Below are 27,840 nucleotides of genomic sequence, written 5' to 3' on the forward strand. Positions count from 1 at the left end.
ATCTATGTATCTATATTTTATGACGGACGACTTTGTCAATAATGTCACAAATTGTTGAGAACAATAAATATTATGTGCATTGTCAACGTTCGTTACTTTATAGCTATATTAATATAATAAGTAAATTCCAATTTATATTATATAGCTAATTTTTAAAACAATGCTTCTACGTATTTGTTACCGTAATATTTTGAAAATATTAGTTTAGAGTTGAATTAATTTGTTGTAACTGAAGTCTCTACATGGGTAATTAGATAAAAAGCCATCTCTTCTGCAAAAATAGTCGTGCATTTTTTCCCGTATTACCGTATAGATCCAACGATCACCAAGGAAACTCAATGATATAACCTGAACATGGTATTCGTTCCTTATCAGTAACATTCTCACAGTACGAAGTTTTTATATCAATCGTGTGTTCTCTTTGCGTCATTTGTAACGAATTTATAATTCAAGCAATAATTTAACTGTGAATTGATAGAATTTTTATCAGTATGCAACGGACATCGATGTTACCTTGTCTCCCAGGATTTAGCGTCGACAAAAACGTGAGTAATTTTATATTCATGATGTAATTGTGACGATATCGGTAAGATTTCATGTTATTACGAACACTATTATATACATTAAAAAGCATGTAATAGAATGTAGCTCACATCAATGTAAAATATAGGCGCAATATGAAATATTAGTGCGCAAAAAGAAAAAGATTTACATCGTAAATATGTCTGGCAGCTTGGTAGAACAAGATTTCACAAAAGCCAACTTTTTGACAAGATACATGGAGTTTATTATTTATTTGAGAAAGCGGATACGAAAGCATATAGCCGTTATTCGTCCATTTATCCCAGAGGGGAGGAGCCAGAAATGCCGTCGTGGCTTACATATGATGGCCAAGTATGATTGACAGTAAATGAGTTCATGAAATTTTATATACTTTTTAAGGACTTCCTTCAATATTTTATATAGTAATTATAGTAAAACGTTGTACGAATGAATAAAATAAAATTCTATACAGTAAAATTCTATACAGTACTTTTTAAGAAATTTCTTTAACATAATATTCTAAATAATAATTGTAAAATGTATGAATAAATAAAATTAAGAAAATTTTTTCTCAAAATATAAATTGACTATATTAATATTAATTAATGCTAATTATTTTAATCGCACTTTTTAGAGACTCATGTTCAAAGCATTTTTCCAAGAGACTGTACAAGAGAAGTGGAAAACGTCTTTCCACATTCGCGTGGTGAAAATTAGCTTTTTCCTAGAGGATGGAACAATGAAAATCGTAGAACCGTCTGTGGACAATAGTGGTCTTGAGCAAGGTTCAACGGTGCATTTCATTTTCGTAATTCATTTAGCGGCAGGACATTTTATTTTTGCATCTTATTACGCTTTTATCTTAGAAGAAAAATCGAAGTAGAAATAGGCATTTTTAATTATTATCAATGTAAAGTGATATGTACTGCAATTGTATTAATTTTCGATATGAAGGTGTCTTGGTCAGACGCCAAAGGATACCGATTCCCGATCCAGTGAAATACAGATATTATGATATACTCGATTTAAATGTCGGCAAGGAACCCGAGATATATGGGCGAGTATATAAAATTGTAGATTGTGACAAATTCACGAGACAATTCCTTAACCGTATGGGAATACCAGTGCCCGATCCAATAGATATACCGAAGGATCCGTATGATGAAATTCGAAAAGTTGTAAGTATAGAATAACGCAAATAAAATTTATGTCAATGAAATCACGCCTAATAATGTTTTCATGGCAAATACTTAACATTTTGATTATACAAAATTTATATTATGACGCGATTAATATCACAGGAAGTATTTCCAAAAAAGCCTAATCGTATGATGGATACTCTTGGAGATTTTTTAAAGTACGATAAGCAGGTGCTCCGATTTTATGGATACTGGGATGATACCGAGAGTCTTCATGGTATTATCCATGATCTCGAATTGCATTATTATCTTTCTGATAATACAATGGAAATCAAGGAGAATGTATCGCCGAATGCTGGTCGAGATTCTAGTCTAATATTGGTTAAAAGGATGAAGATACCGAAAGTATGATATTTATATTAATTTCTACCAATATAGATTAACTTTAATCTCGATTTAATTTATCTTTTTCTAATTCTTAAAAGTAGAAAAAGCTAAAGAGAGTAAACTAACAAATTAAGATTAATCTGTATTGATAGAAATAAACATTGAATAAAGATGATTTTTCACAGATTTCATCGAAGATCATTAATTTGCTATGTTAAATTTTGCTGTTATATTAAATAATATATTATCAGAAAATTAATCATTGTTCCAATAATTATCTAATTTTTTACATATATTTCAAAATTGTTTTTCCAGTTTTATAGTGGCTTGCAACCAATTGGCGCGGAAAATCGTTTCACAGTTCTGAATGTATTAGGCGAGGATGCAAGGCAAAGCTATTATATGGTGGATTCTCTAGATACCGGCAAGATCTCCGCCGATTATTACAAAGAAAATGAGTTGGGTATCGGTGCAGAGATTAATGTTTTCGGAAGAAGAATTATTATCACAAACATGGATGATTTTACCAAAGAATATTATCGGTAAAACAACGCAGAATTTTTTTAATGTTCTTATCAGAGCTTGACTTCACATATTTTTTTAATAATTTAGAAAGAAGTACGGCTTGAACGACTTCACCCCTCTGATAAGGCCTCGAAAAGGTGATGAAATATATCAGAAGATCGAGAAATATATACCACCTTACAATGGTTTCGGATCTTACGAGGATTCTCTCGGAAATTGTTTTACGATGATACCAAAACGACCCAAGTCTTCATCAGACTTCATCAAGTTTCTGTGTTACGACAAGTGAGTCACGAGCAACATGCTTCAAAACTAACTTCTTTCCTGTTTAATTCTATTTCTTGTTATCGTTTCAGGCAGGGCTTTAATAGTCACGTCTTCAGATTCCGAGCGAAAATGATATCAAAAATCCCAGAACATGAAGAAAGACAATTCATTATAAGAGTATTCCTTATGGACGATACGATTTCTATTTTCGAATTGGCAAAACGAAATTCAGGTATACCCATAATATAAAAAATTTGGAAAAAATTACATTGACAGAAGATTTATTCCAAATATATCTAACATCAAAAAATGTGATTTATTAATTTTTTTTATAAGTGACTATGGACTGCTAATAGTAGTAGTAAATGTATTGCATATATTAAATGAAATATATAGTGAATAAATTGAAATAGAAACAAAATATTAGAATAACATTAAAATATAGCAAAATTAAATCAGGCTTTCAGAGATCCTTATTTCAAAAACGGATGCCAATAATGTTACCTGGTCAAGATATTTTCACAAGCAAGAAACCGGAATACTACAAATCACACGATTTTTATATAGGAGCACGCTTAAACCTGTACGACTTTTATTTTGAAATTACGTCTGCAGATGTTTATGTTCTCCGTTATATGGAGTTACATTGCGACAAGGTGCGTTTCTATATTATCTGTTAAACAAATTATAGCCATTTCACAAAAAAGTTTTGTCCAAATATTGCAATAAATATAAATAAAATTACAATCCAAGCTTGACTTGTTTATGTATGCGATACTAAGGAAGGAATAAACTTTCTTTGCAGTATCCCAAAGCGAACAAGAAATTAATAATGGAGAAACTTCGAGAGAGTTTACAGCCTGTTTATAAAGAGTTCATTCAACTGTACGCCCCACCTGAAGACGATACTCGAAGTTTAGAATACGTAAAGCTCAAGTAGGTGTGAAATATTTATATCCTTCCTTCCGCGTCATCTTCGTATTTATTATGATTAAAATTATATTTGTAGGGAGGCATTGCGCCGCTATATGGGAGACAAGATAACGGAACACGAAATGATCACAATTGCTCGACATTATTCATCTCCCGAGAAAATAGAACAGCTATCGAGAGAGTATGTGAGGTATGTGAATCTCTTAATCTGAAATCATGTGCCTCCAATGCTAGAAATCTTCGATATCTCAGAGAAAAAATTAACAAATTACATTTGAATGATTCGATCAATTGATCAATGCAATTACCAATAATCAATTTTTCTCCGTTCGAGATCTTGGAGTAACTTCTAGCATCGTAGACACGAGAAAAGAGATTATTGTTGTGGTTGTTGTTGTTGTTGTTGTTGTTGTTGTTGTTGTTGTTGTTGTTGTTGTTGTTGTTGTTATCGTGAAACAGTGGAAAAAAAGTAAGAATACCGACAGAAATTAAGGATTTAAAAAAATATAAAGCTTTCTTATATAAATCCTTGACATTTCATTACTGTTTACAATTCAGAGAAATAGCTAGTTTTAACTTATATTTCCTATAAAATTTCTTTGATTTAAGATGTTAGAAAATATAAGTCAAGACTTATTATTTCTCTGAATTGTAAACAGTATACACAATAAACGCGAAGGAATTTTTTTATATAAGGAATTCTTATAATTAATTAAATTTTTAATTCCCATTGATAATCCTTATATATTTTCCATTGTTAGGATATTAACAATTTCTATGTTATAAATAGTTAAAATAGTTAGTGTAATAATCAAATCGATGATTATTTTTAGATGTTTGCTGCACATGGAATTAAACCGATTTCTGTGGCATGATCTTGAGCGCTTGGAGGAGGATTTACATTATTGGGATGAAAATAGAACTGGATTTTTATCTCGGGGATCTCTGTACACAATTCTGCGTGGTTGCAGGATTCCTATCGATGTGGAATTGTTGAATTCCATGCTGGATCAGTAAGTTCGGACAAAATTTATGACTTAATCAATCAAAGGCATTTTACCTGATATCGATTATAACTCATTATGATTCCTATAAGTTTGCACAAAGCTGAAGACGGTACAATTGACTACAACGACCTGTTGCGGTTCATGAACGTGAAAATCGATCCCCTGCCACCCACTGCACCCGTGAACGTGAAAGTATGTTGACTCATTGTTATATTTCTATGTGGAAAAAGAAATAATATCGAATTAATAGCATTAGTCTAATTAAGATAATATTATTAAATTAATTACATTATTAATATAAAACAAATAATATTTTATTAAAATCAGAACACGATGTATTCGTTTTATTAATATTAAATCAAAAGAATTATTTTCAATTAGATTTATGTTATTAATTCATCATCTTTTTCCATACATTCTTTTATTATATTATTTACTATATATTATATTTTTATTATATATTTTTTTATTATGTTTTCTGGTATTGTTGAAGATTGTATTTGTGCTAGTTAAACTTTATTTTATTTTTTAATGGAAAAACTTGGATAAAAAAGAAAAATTTAAATATAAAACAGGAGATAAATCTCCTGAGGCATAACTATTCATTATTTACAGACGGCACTTTGGTGGGCATCAGAGAAAGAACCGGACTGCGGTGAAGGGATAAATTGGTACGAGTTTATTAAAGATTTAAACATAAAGCCAGAAGAGAACGTGATAGAGAATAACAGCAATGAGGAAACAAAATTCACATTGACACACTGAGCATTTTCGCAATCAAAATCGTCGCGCGAAAATATTTTTCAATTCCGACAACAATAATAATATCTCTCAATCTCTTTTATATGCATATATATTCCTATATTATTAGTATTTCTATCAGTAGTCATAATTCAATTTTGCTGTCAATATTAGACGATATAAAGACGCAATAAAAATTATTTCTGCGCTCGTAAATTAATGGGATGCCGTAAAATCTCGAAATGGCGGCTGTCGCCATTACGTGCATTTCTAAAGTTTATATGTATATTCTAATGTTGTAAAAAACGTACAGCTGCGCATTGCAACTAATAATCAAAATATGCGTTATACATACCTGGCCATGTTGCAATCTCGATGAAGTTTCTCGGCAAGAGAATGATGACGCGGATCAAAGAGAGCTGTACGACGTGACGCGAAATAGTTTTCGGAGCGGGAAGTTTGGGGAGCTCGGATGAGGCTCAGAGCAACGATGGATCGTCAACTTCGTGGTCGGCAATGTCTGTGTCGTGATGTATACCTCGCAGAACACTTTTCGACGATCCGTCAAGGTTGAAATAGTCTCTCGATCACAAAAAACGCGAAGCGATTTGAACCCATGCAATCAGCATGATGCGTCTCTCAGTAACTGACCGCGATTTCAAAATTTCGAAACGGCGCGATCGCGTCTTGCCCCTTCGAATTGCACTTCGCGCACTCGGCAGTTACAAATGGTTGCACTTTTTCGCGGGAAGAAATCCTAGTGTTCCTAAGCAATTAATTTATGATTTGTTCGCGTTACTTGTACTTTTTACGCTTAGCATATTCGCTTTCTCTCTCTTCAATGCTTAAATATATATCTTTCTTATTTTAAGTTCAAAAATTTTGAAGATTTCAAGCAACATGAATAGACCTTATGACATCTACGACCGGTCAAAACGATCAAGCTCTCGAATATACAATATCCAATAGGATTTGTTTTCTGAAAAATCCCCAGAAAATTTTTCTGGACAAACTGATGATGTTTTTGATGGATTTCTGAACACTAATTTTTGAAATCTGTCTCTTCATCGCCATTCGTCATTTCGAATTTCGATAGATTCGGAATTGTGATCAAATCAATCGTGATTACTTAATTATTTTAATTTACGCGAATCGGTTATCCAACAGATTAGATCAACATGCAATATATATAACAAAGGAAGGAAGAAGTAGCTGGAAACAGGTAATATTTGTAATATTTACAGAGATTGTACTTATTGACGTCTACATTGAAACATTGTTTTATTTACAATGCAACATTTTCCGTTTAGAAAAATTTAATACTGTATATTAATCCTTTGTCGACAACATGGAATTTTAATCTTTTTGGCAGCAAAAAGTATTTTGAAAAAAACAGCAATTTTTTTATTTCAAATTATATATATAAGTTTTATATATATATCTAAAAAAATTTAGTAGAGAGAGAAAGAGAGAAAGAGAGAGATTTGTCAAAGCTTTAACAATACCCGAATAGCACAACATTCATTGATGACGAGACATAAATTTTAGCATGGGAATATGTTAAACAATATTACGCCAATAAATTTTGCTACTCGGAGCAAATCGGTCTTTACCATCTTACAAGTTGAATTGTAATTTACTTTTAACTTTTTACATTTAAATTTATCTGCTAGAATTTACAATTTAAATATACATATATCTATGATAACTTCAAAGATCTTATAGATAGTGAAAGATTAAATGATATAATTAATGATAATTATTTTGAATATTAAAAGCACTATTCTTAGTAACGTATTTTTAATCGAAATATATAATTTGTTCAAAAATATATAATTAATCACTAATTAATTTAATATTTACAGTATTAATAAATTTCTCTAAGGGTTTTCTCTGTTGCATCACAGTAATAAAGAAAGGGCGCAAACATCTCGCTTATTACTTGAATTTCCACAAATTAACAAATAAATATAGTTTTAATAAACATATGGAATGTCAAATGATTCATATAATTAATGTAACACATTTATATTGTGCTCGTAAAGAATATGCGTTTTAATTGGCAATATAATTTCATTGTCTCATAAAAAGTAATACTTATCGGTACTACTCATGAAGTACTTCTACATTAAATATAATAAAGCATAAATCTAAGTATAAATCTTTCGTTTATAGCGGGAAAGAAATTTTTTTCTCTCAAGGCATAATATTATCTAATCGCCGTTTCCGTCGAAACGAATTCGCGACGCTTTGCCTCTCGGCTGCTGAATTATTCATAATCAAGCGCAAGTTTTCCAGTTTGGAAATTGAATCTTGCCGTACATACATTTCGACACGAACGTATGTCAAATTGTGTACATATATAGATATATAGAATATGTACATATATAGATATTGTGAGAATCAGGAAAAAGGATAAAGTCGGCTGCCATTTCCAAGCAACGTGTATTTGCAGAATGTAAATGTAGGTTACATCGAAATATCGAGCATTCTATGTACACTGCTCTGATCTACGTTCTCGAAGTTGCGACGACGATAACACATCGATGTCGATAACGCCGATTTACATTTAACTCCGCGAATCTGTCGGCAGGAATGAATGCGTTTATTTGCAATCATCTGCCGCAATACACGCACACACATCGAATAAATAGCAAGTAGCGGTATAAATAACTCTTTTTACTACATACCGTCACGCGAAAGAGAGAGAGAGTCGTACACGTTCACGGTAAATAATTTATCGCCTAAATAATTATCATCCCAAATCGGGATTTTCATATGAACGCATCTCGCAAAATTAATTAATTAATTTTATGCTTAATTTGCAACGCGCTCACGCGAATTTATTTCTTCGTCAAGTGGATTACATCTCCATCGCCAATTGTCCCGGACAATTCGCGTTATTCTTAATTGCACTCGTACGTCTTCACGATCCGACTGCATGTTTTGCACTTGACGTAGCAACAACTGATGTACTTGCAGTCGCATCTTTCGTAGATCTGTTCAGTCCTGGTTACGTGGCCACGGCCACAGCAAAGGTACTCGCAGCCTTCATAGCCGGAACTGCTGCCGTTGCATTGTCTGCAAAAGAATTTTTTTCCACCTCGTAATCATGGCTAAAGAATATATATTAAATATATTAATGATATACTTCTTTTGGCTTTCAAAATTCACTGCCATTGCTAAAAATCAAGACTGCGTTTTCAGTAGTAAAAGCAGCTTTGCATTGGTTCTTGTCTTTATATAAGTTCCTTGCTGGATCTAAATGTATAATTAATTATATTAAAGAATCTTATGTACTTCAAATTTCTTATTTGATATATTCTTATCGATCTAATATATATAATATATATTTACTTATAATTGTAAATCTATAAATTTACAAATATATTTGTATATAGACTTACAAATTAGTAAATTTACATACATGAACATTAGTAAGCATAGCACCATAGATCTGCTTTGATCAAAAATAGAATGCTTTTCTTGTCGATCTAATGATGTCTACTTATAATTATAAACTACTATTTTCAGCGCAATGAATCAATCGAATAATATATAAAATATAGTCAAGTATTAATAAAGATCAGCGTGGCGTGTATCGTAGAAAGGAAAAAGATTTGATAAGATTTATATCATCTAAGATATTATTCAAATTATTCAAATTAATTTTCACGTATACAATATATATATATATATATATACTTTCCTAATAGCAATGTAACGAACTATTTTATTATTGATACTATCGTTTTATCTGATCGCGATTATACCGGATATTACAAACGGATTAAGTTTCATATTTGCCATAATTAGACAGCAATATCTTTCTTGTTTCTTTCAGGGAGGAAACTCGTGTAATTAGTGTACTCGTAAGAGTGTTATTCATCTTCAGTCTGTAACGGTCGACTGTATTATCTCAATGGCCTCGTCGAAACTTCTCCTCCGGTTACTTCGTTAAAGCTCCTCGGACTCCATTATTAATCGATTTGCATGACGCCCGCCTCTGATGTCGTAAAGATATTAAAGATGCTCACTTTTGCGGGCGATCGAGACTACCGTATAGATTACGCGGTGTCTCGAGAAGCGTTACGTCGTGACACGAAACACTGGTCGAACACGGCGTGATAAACATTCGCCACGCCCACTTTGTATAATTATACGCGAGCTTATAATTACTGGGTTGTAAGCTGTAAACCGGCGAGACGAGTCGGTGGCAGTCTAAAGAATCTGACGCCATATATCAGCGTTCGACGAATGAAATATCGGCGTGTCCGAAACAAACGTCGGATTAGAGCCTACGATAATCGTCTCTCACGAAATTATCGGATCCTGTTCGCGCGTCGTCAGGAAGAGAACAAGAAAAGCACGTTGCGCGTCGCTGATAAATCTCGTTGCGGAATTGATAGCTACGCGCGAAATCGCGTTCGTAGCGAAAGAAACTAATATCCGGGCTAGATAGGCCGAGGTATATTAATTGATCGAAGAAATAGAGAATTGATTTGTTCATTAATGAACCAATCAATTACTCGTAAAACTAGGAAAAATCGTCCATATTCGTAGGACGAAGGATATGTTCTCGATTTTTAATATCTTAAAGCTATTTTGTGTTAGGTAACTGAATCTATGATCAAATTTTAAATGAAATGAAATCACAATCAGACCAATATTTCCACAGAAAGAACAGTTTTGCTAAAGTATTAAAAATTTTTTTCAATTAGAAATATTTATGTTTATTTTAGAATATTTTAACCATTTTTTAGAAAATTCTAGATCTCCTTATCTAAAATTTAATAGAAAAACAATAAATTTTTCACATCAATACTACGTATTTTATCATTCTTGTAATGTAAATTACAATCGGATTTAACGGCTAAATATAACATTAAATCTATAACAAAAGAATATGGGTCATTGTAGTCGGCACGCAAGGATATTGTTTTATTTATATCTTACATCCAATACGTAATTTGTGCGCGCATCCCGTTTCACGCCGTTTCTTGCAACGCGAAACGCGAACAATGAGACGCGATTTATAGACCGAGATAAAAGATTCATCGGAACTGCCATGTGCGTCCATCACTTCCTGCATCTTATGATCCTGATTATTATCTCCGAAATGCCATGGGTGATCTTAACTCACGCAGAAGCGTGGATAATTGGAGGACGATGGAGAGCCGTCTCCTTTCTACCGCCGAAAAATCCATGACGAATGCAATCACAGTGTTACAAATGCCGCCCTTCTTTCCGAAATAGATACGGTTCACGCCTTTCTTTGGTGCGCTCACGATAAATTAGTTAATATATTGTATATCCTGTATAGTGTGACCTAAATGAGCAGAATTCAATATACAATGATTTCATTTTGAAATAATTTATGTTCTAGAAATAACAAGTATTACACGGAAAGAACAATTTTTTTTTACTAAAGTATCTAAAAATTTAGCTAAATACAGACTTGAGAATAATTATGTATGTAATAATTATGTACGTTTAAGGTGGTTATTAGAATGTCAAAATTTTTCGCACACATTGTTCATCATGTTTGAGCATCTTACATAATTATTTTTGATAGTCCAATAAAATTATTTTCAGATCATAAACTAAAGTTAGATATGTACTTCACTTTTTAAAACTTAAAGTAAATCTTACTCTAAACAATGAAAGCTTATTAAAAATTGAAAATTGAGCCATTCTTTTTCAAGACTGACTGCCACTCAATTTTCAATCTTTACAGAGATTCCACTTCAAAGAATTTATAGAATAACAATTCGATATCGAATTTGATTTTGCGAAGAAATCTATTCCATATTCATAAAAAATCTCATGACACAATAACTCCTCGTAAAGCATTTTTGCCGAAAAGAGCTCTTCGAACGGTAGCGCTAACTCGCGAAATGGCACGTAGCAAAAATTAACGTTAACACTCTCAGACGGTAGTGGCGGAAAAAGAACAGCAATAAAACCGTGAATGGATCCTGCCATAACGGTATTCGCGTGGCGAACAGTCTGTCGAACAAGGCATCGTAAAACACGCGTGTTCATTCGGTTTCGAGAACAGGTTCGAGACGACCGAGCATCGTCTGGATGGCGAGACGCATCCTATCTCTGAGAGTCCTATCTTCTCCTCTCTCTTCTCGCCTCACACACGTAATTACTGGCACGCTCGCATAAATAAGCCTGGCTATCTGCTACGACGTGATTAACTGAGATCGAAAGAATCGGAAAGAAATTCGTCGCGTGTGGCTAGGCATTACGACCCCTAGAAATGAAAAGAGAGGAACAGGATAAGGAAATTTTATGAACAGCCCGATACAGTCCGACGCCTCCAGCTGATACCATGGCCGGTATTTGTAGTCGATTCTTATATTTAAGACCATATCTTAAGTATAGGCTTAAAATATCATAAACCAATCACAGGACCATATTAACATTTTAAAACATTATTTAAGAAGGTGATTCTTGAAACAAGAATAAGAATTCTTGAAATAAGAATGGACCAACAAAAATGTATTATATTGTAATAAATATTTGTGAATAATACTAATTTATCATTTACTTACAGTAAATAAATATTTACTAAATAAAAATATGATAGTTAAATTAATGGTTCTTGTATCAAATAAATATATTTGATTATCTTTAATGAACTTACATTTAATATAATACATCTAATACTATTTGAACAAATATTTATTAAAATTTAGTACATTTTTTCTCATTATTTATATGAATACTGGTTTATGAGAAAAATATCCACGTTTTACGGGACTGTAGCTTCTTTTTTTTATTGTTTTTCTTTTGACTAGCGGTCAAATTAATCAGAATTAGAAAAGATTAATAAATTAAGAATTTATATTGATGTAATTATTATTATATAAAAATGTTTTTTAATCAAAGCAATTTTTTGACAAATAAATTTTAAATAATTTATATTTTACGTTCAAACACGTGAAAAACACACAAGAAGCGTTAACATATAAAAAAAAACATGTTTGCATTGCTGAAGTAAAATTGGTTGTCGTAACTATTCGAACTAGTTTTTCGTAGATCGTTAGCGATTATAGAGGATTGCTATAACGTGCAAAAAGTGCAAGCTGTAAAATAATATATAGGAAAGATCTTCACGGATACTGCCTTGAAAATAACGATCAATGGAATATTTCGATTACGACTGAGATGAGTATAAGTGATCTTAAAGGGAAGTCGCAATCAGCGTTGACCTGAGTGTCTCATAAAAGCTGAGCTTATGACAGTGTTAATGGTTTTTCGCATTTTTATACCTGCCTATAACCAAACTAGGATAGTGTGTGCGATAAAGTTACACGAGCTAACACTATTAACAGATGCATTTACACAAAATAAAATTACACGTTAATTCTATAAGAAAAATCATAGAAGAGGATGCATCGATTCTTGAAATTTGCTTTTAGCGATTCAGCCGAAATCAATTCACGAAAAGAACGATTTTGCTGCAAAATCTAAAATTTTACTGAATACAGATTTGAAAGTAATTTCGCTGAACCATCCAAATAATTTTGTTTAAAACTCAAACTGATTGCTAGAATAGGTTGCTAAAATATTTTGCATATTACTCATTTTTTAGTTTTCAATTTTTTACGATTTATCAAAATTATTTTTAGATCTGCATTCAGCAAAATTTTTTATATATAGCACAGATGATTCTAGTAATATTGCAGTAACATTGCAAATATTACTGCAAGCTTTTGTATATGAGTTTAGATCTTTCAGCAAAATTAGTGAAAGAACAATTTTCGAAGACTAGATTTATTTGTTTCTACTGCTTCCAATAGATAAATCGTGAGAACATAAATAATTACGTATTACAAGAAAACGACTAACCTATCACGAGAATGTATGGACTACTGCATTCGGAAGAAGAAGAAAGTTCTTTAGCCCGCGGCTACCGAAAAAAAGTAGTCGACTGATCCTTACATCTTGTCTCTCCCTTATGTTCCTTCATATGAAGCCACCATTCTGTTTTTCTACCTGCCAACTTCTCCTCATTTTTTTTCTTATTAAGAAATGAGAGAGACCAAGAGAGGCATCTTCGCGCCATTAAATGCTAAACTTCTACTCTCTCCTTTTTATTTATTCGTTAGCTTAAAAAAACTATTTGAGTCTAAATATTTGAAGGAAAAACGATTCCTGTTTTTTATAAGAAAGAACATTGCACATTTGTTGCCCATACATCCGGTTTTTTTAACGATGCAGTTAACGTGATAATCGACATCGTTCGCAGTGAAACTTGTCACGTTCTTTGCTCGTTGTTTCTTCGTTAATGAACGGCAGTCGCATGAAAAAAGATCTTTTCACGCAATAGATGTTGATAAATCCTTCTTCGTGCACTACCAGGCACATTAAAATGCAATTCGAGCCTCTTTACGCGATACTTATTCGCTCGACGTCGTGATCATATCAAAACTAAAATTTATATTATGTACTACATCGCACGAGCTCGTAAACTAAGAATTTTTAACGAGTAAACGTTAAACCGATTTACAAGCACCAACGAGATTCCTGAAAACATATTCGTTTTAAAGAAAATAACGTTCCCATTATTTTTTATATTTTTTATATTTTTTGTATGGAAAGAACGGTTTTGCTGTATTTAAAAATTTAGCTAGATACAGATCTAAAAATAACTTTGTTGAATTGTCAAAATAATTATGTAGGATGCTCAAGATTTCTAGAATGTCAAAATTTTTGCATTTCATGTTCGAGTTTTTTACAATATTATTTTAATCTAACAAAATTATTTTCAGATCTGTATTTACCTAAATTTTTTGATACTTCAGCAAAGTCATTCTTTTCGTGTACTTTAATAAAACTGAATATATTTAAAAAGAATTTGTATTTCCTGAATGTAAAATTTACGATTATACCTTATAATTATCTTTGAAATTGTATATTTCATACATTTTTTTTATTTAAACCACTATAGAAATATCTAAAGGCCGATATTTGTAGGCTATTCTTATTTTCAAATCTTCGTCTTAAATAATATCTTAAGATACCACGGTCTGCTCTGTGATTGGCTTATGACATTTAAAGACTGTCTTAAAACGATCTTAAGTATAAGAATCGATTATGAATACCAATCTAAGACTTCTGATATTCTGAACTCTTTATCTTTTATAATTATCTTTATAAAAGCGGAAGAGACGTGATATTAAATATTAATTTTACGCATTGTATGGAAGGTGAACGCATCTGACCTGCCTATCGTGCCGAGGCTGCCTCTCTTCATATCGGGTAAGCAGTAATCGGGACTCTTGGTAGTATAGAGCAGATTATCGTGATGATACAGAGGCGGCAATCTGCCGCCAGATCTCAGCCTGACTTCTGCCGCAGTGGCGTATCTGCGTAGCAAACGGCTTCCGGCGACGGATGGTCCCGATGCACCTAAACCGCGCCAGCAGGTACGCACGCTGCAGGAACCCGACACCCCGTGGCACTTGCACTCCAAAGTCAAGGACTGCTCGACTGCCTATCGAACGAAGCATTAATCGCGATTATATCGCATTCTTTCCGAAAATCAAGAATATCAATTTCTTGGCTGATTTCATTTGTCTATTTACAATTAGACAAAATCTCAATTTGAAATATGCCTCTCAGTTTATTGATAGAGAATGAAACATGATTTTATCAAGATAGATACTCAATAGAATCCTTTATTGGTTTTAGTTTTTCATATAGGCATCTTGATTCAAAGTATTTTTCTGATCACATTTTTTTATATCAAAACTCTATAAAATTTCAAAAATAATGAAAAATAATTAAATAATTTAAATCTTACCACCTGTACGTCTAATGCTCTTCTTATTTATCAATACTTGTGATATCGCAAACACTCACCCTCCTACCCGCTCTATTGTTGTGCATATTGACCGCGTGCATAAACTTCGCGGTCCCTCCGGTACCAGGCGGCGTTGCACCCTGAAGAAACCGCTTAGCCATCCTTGAAGCGGATCTTACGTCGTCCCCGCAACCGCCCCACTTGAAGGAGTTCCTTACGGACAGCGTGTCGAAAGAGACGGACATGGTAGTGAAAGATGAGGGCGAGATAAGCGCGGATGGCGAGGGTGGCTCTCTTCGCGGTGGAGTCGCGCAAGAACAAGCCGCCAAGCTCCCCAAAGCGCATCCTCGCGCGAGCCTCCAAACCGCAGCGGCGGCCGACATCGCATAGACGAAGGCTTGTTCTCGCGTTCCTACGATAAATGTGCTCATTGGAATGTGAAAACAGAAATGTACTCTCTAAAATCTTTGGAGTGGAATCTAATTCCAAAGAACGACAAAGAAATGATAATTGAGCTAGTGTTGAAAAAGATTCAATTTTTAAGAGTGAGATTTTAAAATTAGATTCCGCTCCAAATATTTTAAAGAGCGCGTATGAAAATTGTTTGCTATTTATAATATTTTAAAATTTAGCTAAATGTAGATCTAAAAATAATTAAAAATAAAATAAATAATTAAAATTATTTTGGTTTATCAAAATAATTATATACAAAACTTAAGCATGCATTCTTTTGTAAAAAAATTTTGACAATAAATTATTTTTAGATTTGTATCTGGTTAAATTTTAAATGTTTTTAGCAAAACCATTCTTTCGCATAATAATTAGTATTAGCATAATATATCTTCAAATTCTTATTCCAATTTAATTTAACAATTATGCACGGATTATGTTTAATGTATTATAACGATGTCAAATCAGATTTGATGTAACGTTCTTGAATTAAAGACCATGCAATTCTTTCTTCTTTCGTCAATCAAGATGATTGAGGAAAAGCTGATTATTGTATTCTCGAGAGCGGAAAATACAACGGCGAATAGTTACGTTCGTGATCGTATAATGTATCTCTCATTGGCGCTTCTCAGTTTTCTCATTAACGGAGGATATCTCGATCTCTCGAGCACACTTTTATTTACAATATAATCATCGTGAAACGCGAGCGATTAATCCAACGGAGGCCCGATCGCGAAGAGGAAGGGTGAAGACCGTGGGGAGCTACGGTTTGTTAATGATCGCTAATTGAGACGCGCCCGCCAGGTCTTCCTATTTACGTCAGAATTCCTCAAAGGATATTCGATACGTTTTCCATCAGAAACCTTCATCTACTTCCCTCCGTTGTGCAAAAATCAACGATTATAAATCTGTTATGAGCGAAGTCGATAGGCAATGTATTTTCTTATTTAAATACTTAATACTTAATTTTTAATCAGTGCTAATTCTAAAATTGCAAATCTTCAGATGAGAGAAATCTAATATCTTATTTTTTCCTTGTTAACTTCCTTCGTACTTGTAATCTTTAATATCTTTCCAAACAAGGAATCAATTTTTGCAATTATCATACTTGAATCTCTTTCGTGGAATTTATACGGACATTTTATGTCATTTTCAATTTTATCGATAACGTTGATTGCCATAATAATCACCGGTGCTATTAAATTTATCTTTAATGCTCGTAAAAAATAACATATAATTCCTTTAGAAAAATTTATTTACTGTAAATATTAAATTGGTTAGTGTTTAATTACTTATTCTGAATAAATTAAATGCACTAAAAAAGTATTTTTAATATAAGTAATTAAATAGTTAAAATAAGTAATTAATTATCAGCCAATTTAATACCTACAATAAATAAGTTACTTAAATTTCTCTAAGGATTTTAACTGACTTAAATAAGATAAACAATACAAAGTAAAAAAAATGCACTATACAATACACTACACTTGTGAGGATATAATATTATTTAATCAAATTACAAATATTTTATCATTATAAGTTTATGATAATGAAATTTAATTACACATACACGATACAAAAAGCGTATAAAAGCTGGGCAGATAACATGTTAACAGACCTGTAAGTAATTCAGGTGTGTAGTCAGGCGCGCGCTCGATGCTGCTACAGTTCCATCTGCGATGTCTGAAGGCCTGCTGGCATACCGTTGACGTATCTTTAGCGGCTTGTACCAAGGCAGGCATCACATCCGGCGCAGCTCTGCATGCCCTTGCTTGTTTCCTCTCCAACAGACCCGCGCTCTTCGCACTGGTGCACGCCTCTCTGGTCCACGTATGCGTGTCGCTTGTGCGACCGAGGCCGCTAAACACAATGTTCTCTGTCTAAATATGCAATTTTATCACCGAAAGAATCATGTTTATTGATTGCCAAAAGCTTTAGGAAAAGTATTATGGAAAAATCTAATTAAATTAAATCTAAACGCATCTGATGTATCATACCTATTTAATCTAACCAGAGATTAAAATTGGAATTGGAATTTAATCAATAAGAAGAAAGAAAATTTATATCAAGTTTAACTGATTTATCAAATTTAAATGCACTAAAAAAGTATTTTTAATATAAGTAATTAAATAGTTACAATAAGTAATTAATTATCAGCCAATTTAATACCTACAATAAATAAGTTACTTAAATTTCTCTAAGGATTTTAACTGACTTAAATAAGATAAACAATACAAAGTAAAAAAAATGCACTATACAATACACTACACTTGTCCATCCAATCTTAATTTTCTTCATGGACTTTATTAGAAAAATCTTTATGGACTTTATTAGAAAATTCGGGATTGTAAAGTTAAAACTATATATGATTAAAGATAAAGCCAAATTTATATCAAAAAAATATATTCCACATGAATATAAAATTTGCTTCTCATAATATATATGTCACACATAGTCGAAGATTGAATTTGTATGTTTGTGAAAATTCGACGGCAAACGGTCTCATAAATAAGAATTTTTAGAACGAATGATCTCGTTTTCCCGCCCTTCAATACTCCAAAACATGCGATCGTGGAATTTGGGGTGGAACACTCGGTATGTACAATTCTGTCGGGCGATCAAACCGAAGAGCCGACAGCCGTGAGCGATCCACCTCTTTTGGTAGACAATCCCGGTGCGGAGCCGTAAATCAGGGGGTGAATTTCGAAAATTATAGGGCGCGAGGCTGAAAAGGGCTCGCGTTTAAGTGCCGCGGGTTGAATGCTAGAACTCTCGACTCGCAACGCGCGAGAGAGCGTACGTTGGGGATAATAATTACGGACACCTGAAAGTCGAAATGATCGTACACGCGGCCCCGCCGTGTCTAGACATAACAGCCCTGAGAATGGTCGGATCGCCAACCCCGTGTCACGGAGCCTACCCTCGGAATTACCCTATCAAAAGCCCGCGGTTCTCTAATTCGTTATTACCATCGCAGCAAGCTCGTTCATTCCCTCCCGATGACATTTCGGGGCTCGCGTTACGACCCGACCCGGAGAATCTAATTTCCGCGTAAACGCTCGCGAGCGTACACTCGCGTTGCTTTACGACCCATTGTGAAATCGCGATGCCTTGAATAAGACCCGCAGCAATGCAGTGGTTGGATCTTCCGGGTTCTTATTGATAGGTCTATCTTTAGATCATACGTATCTTTAGACCACCTACTTAAGAAAATAATATTGAATTCACAAGTTCCCATGAAATAAATAGATATTTTTGCGAGATGCTTTAACTGCGACTGCATCAAAGTAAAAATATATCTCAACAAAAAAAGAACAAGAAAAAAAGAAAAGAATATATTCTACAAGGATGGCAGTAAAAGATTACATCTCTTTATGAGGGTAACGCGAGCACATTCTTCGCACGCACGGCTCGTTAAAGCCGCATGTATGAAGGGTGTAAAACTTCGCAAGTTCTCGAGCTTTGCCTTCGCGAATCGTTATTTGTAAAAAGAAGAAACGAGAAGGGAAACGTTCTCCCGAGAGCAGTCTAAGAATTTCCACGATGCTTGTTCTTTACGAGCCATAAATATCCGATTCAAATTATCAGCTCATTAAGTCTCCACTTCGCGATAATTATTTTGGCGATCCGCCGATCAACTAACGAAGAACTCACGCATAATTCGCTGACAAAATAATAAATATTGCATGCCGTGTTTTGTATCGCGAGAGTCGATTATCGGCTTGATATCTTAATTGATCACTCGAATGCAAAATAGAAATTAAATCTCGGATTAATTCGACCACCAACGTGAATGATCTTAACTTTATTTTTTTTCGTCAATATTAAGTGCGTATAGTGAAAGGCAAATTATTCATTAGTCAGCGTCGAATTTATCTTTTCAAAATTAATAAATGTGTTTGCATTTCAAGAGTAGATTTTTGCTTTCACTATAAAAGTTACGTAATAATTCTACCGAGATTCTAATAATAAATGACATACACTTGTCGAAAATTAGAAAGCGTAACCGGGCGTTCACGTTAGATCCCAATTATGATTTTTATCACGTTAGATCCCAATTATGATTTTATTTAAGATTTTTTTTAGATTCGCTTTAAGCGATATATGAGACGATATGATTAATCAGTTTCTGCAAAAGTTTTTAATTAAATAATTAAATAATTTACAAAAAAATCATGTTAAAGTTGTTAAAATTTCAAAATATTATAAGTTTAAATAAAAGAACTAATTGTATAATGTACTTACAACATTTCCATTTTTCTCCGTAATAGTACTTTAAATTACGTACTTTAAACTACGTTAAATATTAATATATGTGATAGAACACAGTACTTATAACTCATTCACAATAAAATGCACTTTTACAATTTTGACAGAATGTCTTGCCGTGGCACACATCATATTTTAAAATCGTAAGAAATTTTGAGAAGTACGTTAAGAAAATAAGTTAATGCTTTGTTCAATATTTAAGATAACTATCAACTTTTCAATTTCGATTATCGCACTCTTAAGCTATTCTATGGGCAATAGCTTTCCTATGGGCAACATCGAGGTACCTTAACAAGGTAGATGTTTATAAGTTGATAGTTTAGCACCCGGAAAGACAGTCGAAGTACAATATTTAATGGGCAATCAGTGCGTACAGCCATTTGCCAAGCAGGCAAACCAGATCTAGCAGAACGCATGACAGGCTACTTATGCCTGTACTTATACTATGCGGCTAGATGTGATTTTAAGCTGCGTTATACATTATTTAGCCCGCAGCTTTGTACGCGATGTAATTTATGAGCCGCTCTCTCAAGACAAATGCATGACTATTTGCTATCGCACATTAGATAATTAATTGTCAGCGGCAGCGCGTAGAACGTCAGGCCAATCGCAATGCCTGGAGCGATATTGTGCAGTTTATTTTCAATTAATTTCTAAGATTGCACCAGGTATATACGTTAACTAACGTTGAGAATGTTAAAAGTCAACGAAGGATTTGATTGGCAAAGTATAGTTTTTATTGCAAAATTAATTGACTACTATAAAATTTAGCATTGCTAAATTAGCCGATTGGCTGATTAAATAAGATGATAACAACGTACGATAAGCACTGAATAAGACATGAATAATTTACATAAGATAAATATCTTGCAGTAATGAAGTGAAACTCGATACAAAGAACTATCGAGATTTCATAGGAATGTAAAATGCGACGGCAGTGGAAACGAGCAAAGATTTACGACGTGCCTCAGTACGTGATATAATTGTTCATTGCAATGCAGCTAATAATTTACGAAATACAATGAAGATACGATATACAATAGAATATAAATAATATAAGCATTGACACAACACTTTATAAACACAATTACTTATTAAAAATTTTTTCGCCAGAATACTCGTGCTCTTTCACAAAAATTTGATCGTGTTACATGGAGAAAAACACTTTTTTTTAGACCAAAATATATTGTTCATATACATTGTGAAATAATTCCTCTGTAAAGCACAAATCGCACTCTTGTAACATAAAGCAAGTAAGATATGAGACAATTTCCCATTCCAATCTTCCACGCTCTTCAGACAGTCGCTACCGTCCAGGAAAATAATGACGTTTTTTATCAATTTACAATTTGATATCCACATCGTTAACTGTCTCATTTTACGTGTTTCTACGACGATTGTGATTCCCACAACAGTGAGAAGTTCACGGACGTTCATGACGGGACATTCTTATGAAAATGCATGGCGCGGTTTCTTCATCGAGAAAAAGGAAAGGTCGCGACGTGCGTTTTGAAACGGTCTATTGACCGGCTGCACTTTCGAAATTCGTTTTGACTGGTGGAATCGTAAAGCGTAGTTTTTACGAGACCGATAATAGGCGCGGGCGCCTACGAGTCTCTCCATTTGCAGGAGGTTGAAAGAGAAGCTGTTCAGGTGCTCATCCGGGATGATGAGAAAAGAAGTGAAATCGGCCGTCTTAAACCCACAAACATTCGAACACAACAGATCCGTATATATTTACGCATATTAATTATTATTAACGATTTAGAACTGTATTCTTCAAGAAAGCTCTTCAAGAAAGAGGATGTTATAAAAAGTATTAAAAAAATGCATGGAAAGGAAATGTAAAAAAATTCATAACTGGCCTAGGTTATCATCGCTCTTAATCGGCGATGACATGGCACTTCTTAGAAGTAGAACATTTTTATAAAATATAATTATAGATATAATTATGTAAGATGTGATGCAAAAAGTTTTAACATTCTAGCAATCAGTTTTCATAATTATTTTGATGGTTTAAAAATTATTTTCAGTTCTGTATCTAACTAAATTTTTAGATACTTCAGCAAAATCGTTCTTTTCATGATCTCTCAAAATTGGACATATCTCTTTCGATCCCAATGAATCAATCGTATTTCAATGCTTTTTATAATATTTTGCTTTTAATCAATTATACAGAATTATACTTCATTGATTGAATTCTGTTTCGTAATTAGCATCAATTTGTTTGTAATTTCTTTGACGTTGGTGTTTCAAATGACAAATTAACGAGACTCGCGACTTAGATCTCGTCGCGTGGGATGCGCGAGTTCCATCATCGCACCGATACAATCCACCTCGTTGCTCCAACTCGCGTCTTGCGTTAAGAATGCGTGATTTACGAGCGATGCATTGTAGAGATCGCTTCGTCAAGAATGATCTTATAAATAGCGACTCGCGTGTGATTCAGCGCGACCCTGCGGGCGCTTGTCGAGGGCTACGCGTAAATTATTATAAATCGATCCTCGTTCTCGATCCTGGCGAAGAAATCCTCGCTTGTGATCTCGCTGAAAGAGTTGCGGATCACTCTACGAGAAAATGTTATTCGTGACGTCGTCTCGAAGCCATGATCTTCGATCTTTTAGATGATGATTAATGAACCCTTAAAACGCTCATGCAGAATAGATTGCTACTTTTTTTTAATCACGAAATCAGAGAATTGTATCGGGAATACTGCATGCTCCATAAAATATAAAAAAACTGCAATCCTTGTAAAAAATTTTACTCTTTATTTTTATTTATATGGCTAAAGTATTTGAAAATTTAGCTAGATCTGAAAATAATTTTGTTAAAGCATCCAAAAGTTTACAGATGTGAAAATAATTTTATTGGACTATTAAAATAATTGTGTAGGGCTCAAGCTAATTACTAGAATATCAACATTTTTTACAGCATTATCTATTATACTTGAGCGTTCTACATAATTATTTCGATTGTATAATAAAATTATTTTTTGTCTCCAACTAAATTTTTAGATATTTTAGCAAAATCATTCTCTCCGTGTCTATTTTTATCTATATCTCTGAGACTTGTCCAAGCTTCCTTAGTTTTCAACCTGAAAAACTATCAGTGCCACTATTTTCAAGATACCCATCGTTTCTCTTCGTTTAAAGCTCTACCATTTTCAGAGAAAACATCAAGTTCTGGCGGCACTCCTTAATACAGAAAGATCATCGTCCAACACTCGCTGGACGCTCCCTAAGCTAACGAGATCGATGGCCACTCAACTCACAAAAGAAAAACGGTGAGAATTTGGATCACCCTTCGAAATTATCCGTCAATGTCGGCTGCAATAATTATAAACAAGAAGGCCTCGCTTCTGGAGCGAGTTCTTAGAAAACGTCGTTTATAAATCACGATTCCGTGGGCAACCCCTAATCTTCCACCCCTGGCATCCTCGTGCCACTCCTCGATCATCTTCCTTTCGTACTGCCCTTTCACCCCTTAGCACCGTATTCCCCCGTATTTTGGTTTTGCACGCAAAACCACCATCACTTCGCCATTCATCATCCAACGCCGCTCAACCTTCTTTCTGTTTCCGTTTTTCCCACTTCCCATCCCATTTCAAGGTGATCCTCACCTCCCTCCTTCTCGTCGATGTGATGAAACCCCTACGAATCGCATGACAATTTAACGCATATCCAGAGACCGTGGAATTCTTCGCAGGAAAGAGAGTTAACCAACAACCAATCATACTGCCTCGAATGTTAGTCTTCCGTGCGCAGCTCCAGATGAGAGGAACGATTCCTGAGATGATTGATAGAAATTGCAGAGTGATGAGAAACAACTTGCGGAACAGTCCTAAGTAAAATGAAGAAATGAAGAAAAGACAAATAATGATGTCTGTAGCAAGACAATCCATAATGAATTTACTTTCTTACACGTTATTTGTTTTATAATTATTATTTTATTGATCTTTGATGTATACACGAAAAGAACGATTTTGCTAGAATATTTAAAAAGTTGGCTAAGTAGATCTGATAGGAGTATTAAAATATAATTACGTATAAGAATTGTTTTACATTCAAATTGATTGCTGAAAACTTTTTGCAGCATTATTCATCATGTTCGAGTTTCCTACATAATTTGATGGTCAAATTAAATTATTTTCAAGTCTACAAATTATTGGTCAAATTAAATTATTTTCAAGTCTAAAAAATTTTTACTAGTTCGATAAAGTTATTCTTTTTATGTGTGTGCAATCATTCCACGATCAACAATAATTAAATCTAAAGATTAGTCTATCGAAGTCGTCTTTGGTCTAAAGTGACATAGCAACAAATGAAAAAAGTATTTAGATACTTTTTCTTGGAAAAAAGCTTGTTGATTTATTTTAAAACGTCATTTCTGCTTTAAGAAAGAAAAATCATAAAAAGTACTTCTGCTGCTGATAATTAAAAAAGCTGGCTGGTCTAAAAAATAAAAAGCGCTGCGATAAATTGGCCGCGAGGCGAGGTATCTAAAACCGGCACTGTAGTAATCATCTGCTTTTCATTTGCGAAACATATTGGCAAGGGATAACGAACGTGAAGCATCGTCGTCTATTTATGCAGCCCATAAAGCAACACCGACGATATCTTTATTCCTCGAGAGTACGAAATTTATGTCGACTGAGAATCGCCCCCTCCTCCGGTCTCGCCTCCGATCTCCTTACGATTCAAGGAAAATAATGATCGAGATCGAGAATCGAGAGGCTACGTCTCTATCTCGCACGCACTTCGTGCGTTTCCCTCGACCACTAATCTATTTGTTTCTCATTAACGGACCAACATTAATCTTCGAACTCATTCGAAGCCACCACGAGCGAATGTGAGAGTGCAAATGGGACTCATCACAAGGGTTCGCAGGAGGACTTCTTGGATGTCTCTACTTTGACCAAACGATTAAAGATTGCCTGCAAACAGCTATGTATTTTTGGCTCGCTACTATAATTACGCAAATTCAACGTTTTACCTTCTCAGTTTAATTTCTTCTTATTCGGAAGGAATAATTTGGTTGAAGTATCTAAAAATTAGGTAAATACAAATTTAAAAATAATTTTATAAAAGTAAAATTATGTAGGAAACTCGAGAATGATGAGCAATACTGCAAAAAGTTTTGACATTCTAGCAACAATTTGAGTGTCTTAACTATTTTGATAATTTAACATTATTTTCAAATCTAGTAAATCCGATATATATGTCGCACCTATTAAAAACTTAATTTATTAAGTATTATTTACTATGTTTATAGTAAACGAATGTTTATAGTAAACTGTACCAGTAAAAACTTTGTCTCTATTACTATGACAAAAATAGAAATCTGAAATATTTATTTTTCATATTAAAAAATAAACTTTTTGAGACCCTTGCATTTTTGCTGTATATCGGAGTGAGATATATGGCTATTCATAGGGGGAGAGGAGATATGTACGGCTCACGAAAAATTTATAAATAATTCATAAGACGTATAATGACATAATAATTTATAAAATTTTATTAAGGAATAAGAATGGTAAATATGTATATGAAGTAATAAATAATAATTACCTTCTTACATATATTACAAGTATTATGACATGATATATATTTCATATAATGCGTTCATTGCATTTAATGCACTGAATTCAATCTGCGCACTTTGTATGCTTTGGACATAAATCCCGCTCGCTAAAAATGCTGTATATCTCAAACAAAGGATATACAAGACAACAAACTGAACAAAAAATACGAAAGCAAAACACTTGTCTTGTTATACAACATGCTTTACTATTCCACTACACGTATGTATCACGAAATAATCACTAAGTCTTTTACCACACGCCCTACAATAATCATTTTAAATAGATTATAATTTATGATGGCGTTATTTATTAGAGTGATAAATCGATTCAATTCACAATAATTTCATTAATATTAACAATAAGAAGCTGAAATCATAACACAATACTAATATAACATAAAGATGTATAACAGAATAGTTGCGGAACTCCTTCTATTTTTTCTGACTTCTGCGACGTAAATCTCCCGCGCGGCGTATTTGCCGGAATTACCCTATATTTAGTTGAAGTTTTAGATACTTCAGCGAAATTGATATTTCCGTGCAAATTAAAGAAATTATAAACATTTTTATCTAATGTTTAAAATCTATTATTAGAAAAAATAAAATTATTAAGTGCAATAAATAGAATAATCTTAAATATTTAAAATCTCAATCTTACTCTAACAGAAAGAGAAGATAAAGCGCGATAAATGAAAATGGCATGATCAAAAATCTGGACTTAAAGTGAACATCTGATGGCGCCAGTGCTCTTTTCGCAAAAAAAAATTAATTAAAGATTATTCTTACATAATAAGACAAGTTTCCCTCGTTTCGATCGCGCTAATCCGATTGACATTTCAGAGTTCGTGAATGTTGAAACGCGTAGCACGATAAATCCTATCGCGGAGATTTATTGTAAGAAAGCATAACGGGAGAAGGCTTTAAAAGAACTGTCGAATAATATACGTAAAAATGAATTAGAATACTTACAGCCATTTTATACATCTGCCATCTTGGACCAGCAACAACACGAGCAGCAGTAGCCAGACTTTAGCACCGCTTCGCTTCTTTATCCACATCTTTCTTCGTTTCGCATTCTAAAAGTTTAACATTGTCTCTCTCCGTCCTGGGAATATCGTAAAGACGATTTTCTTTCCGTTCTTTCAAACACCACCGATCATCCCTCGATGCGGCGTAATTCGCTTCGCAAAGATTCGGGATCTCTTCATCGGATCCATTGTTCTACGTAGCCTCGCAAAGTCGTGATATTTTCCTGTCCGTGTAAAAGAAGCGATGTTTTTGAAAACTATCTTTAATGCATTTTGAAAAAATTCTCTTTTTATTTGTGTCCTTTATATATATTCACTCCGAAGTCTTTGATTCTACATCGATGTCGCTACATATTTAATATTCGCATTTTACCGACTCGATCAATTTTTCAAAAATAATTGGATGACGAATTTGAATCAGTTTTGGATCACTTAATTAAGACGAACAATGTTTCAAGAAACAGCGAAAAGTCTTCTTATAGATATTAGATACGAAACTTCTTCTTTGTACGATGATTCACAAAAGAGCGAATGAGAAGAAGAAAGACTACTCGTTGAACACGCGTTTAGAGACACAAGAGATACCACTCTTGTTAAAATTGACGGAAAACAGTACGTCTCAGGATCCTTCAGGATCTGCTGCGATTTCGGCAAACTTTCACCGTGCACCGTACGTCCGGCTCGGCGGGGAGTCTGCGTGCTTACAGGTGTCCGTCGGAGCAGTCCCGCAGGATTTGCCGGTCGGTGGTGGTGGTGGAGGTCCTCCTACTACTTCACTTCCTCCTACTTCGCCTCCTACTTGAGCCTCCTCTTTTCTCGATGTATGAGGAGCCCAATGATCGACACTGGGGATGCCGCCAAATAAGAAGAAGGCGATCATTGCCATTAACCCTCTCACTTCTATAAGAGCATATACTTTTTTTATTCACACACTGAACAAAAATTTACTAAATCTTAAAATATTTCTTTGATAGTATTAAATATATATTTACTTACAGTAAAATTTTACTACAGTAAAATTCAGTCAATCTTTTATCTTCATTGATTGATGAATCCCATCTTCGAAGGAAGATGTATAAATTTCAAAGAAAATAAAATATTCCATTAGAAAAATCTTATGTAATTCTCTCAAATTATGTAAATCGGGAAGA

At 33.7% G+C, this 27,840-nt stretch overlaps 2 protein-coding genes across 2 annotated transcripts; one reads left to right on the forward strand and one right to left on the reverse strand.

Annotated features, from left to right (window-relative positions):
• The first annotated feature begins 491 nt into the window (after window positions 1-491).
• Window positions 492-5,566, forward strand: LOC105618226 (EF-hand domain-containing family member C2-like). The gene is made up of 14 exons (XM_012199767.1): window positions 492-545; window positions 733-894; window positions 1,178-1,328; window positions 1,498-1,721; window positions 1,845-2,087; window positions 2,385-2,611; window positions 2,682-2,879; window positions 2,951-3,093; window positions 3,321-3,517; window positions 3,667-3,797; window positions 3,871-3,984; window positions 4,628-4,807; window positions 4,891-4,993; window positions 5,417-5,566. The coding sequence occupies exons 1-14, from the start codon at window positions 492-494 to the stop codon at window positions 5,564-5,566; spliced, it is 2,277 nt and encodes a 758-aa protein (XP_012055157.1).
• Window positions 5,567-7,974: 2,408 nt separating this feature from the next.
• LOC105618227 (protein Wnt-11b-1-like) lies at window positions 7,975-26,719 on the reverse strand. Its single transcript, XM_012199768.1, has 5 exons — window positions 26,631-26,719; window positions 17,431-17,672; window positions 15,422-15,774; window positions 14,782-15,053; window positions 7,975-8,623 (listed from the first exon to the last, which is right to left on the reverse strand). Exons 1-5 carry the CDS (start codon window positions 26,717-26,719, stop codon window positions 8,449-8,451), a joined length of 1,131 nt encoding a protein of 376 aa, XP_012055158.1. The 3' UTR covers window positions 7,975-8,448.
• Between the last annotated feature and the right edge of the window lie 1,121 nt (window positions 26,720-27,840).

Source organism: Atta cephalotes (assembly GCF_000143395.1).
Source record: "Atta cephalotes unplaced genomic scaffold scaffold00016, whole genome shotgun sequence".
Taxonomy (NCBI): domain Eukaryota; kingdom Metazoa; phylum Arthropoda; class Insecta; order Hymenoptera; family Formicidae; genus Atta; species Atta cephalotes.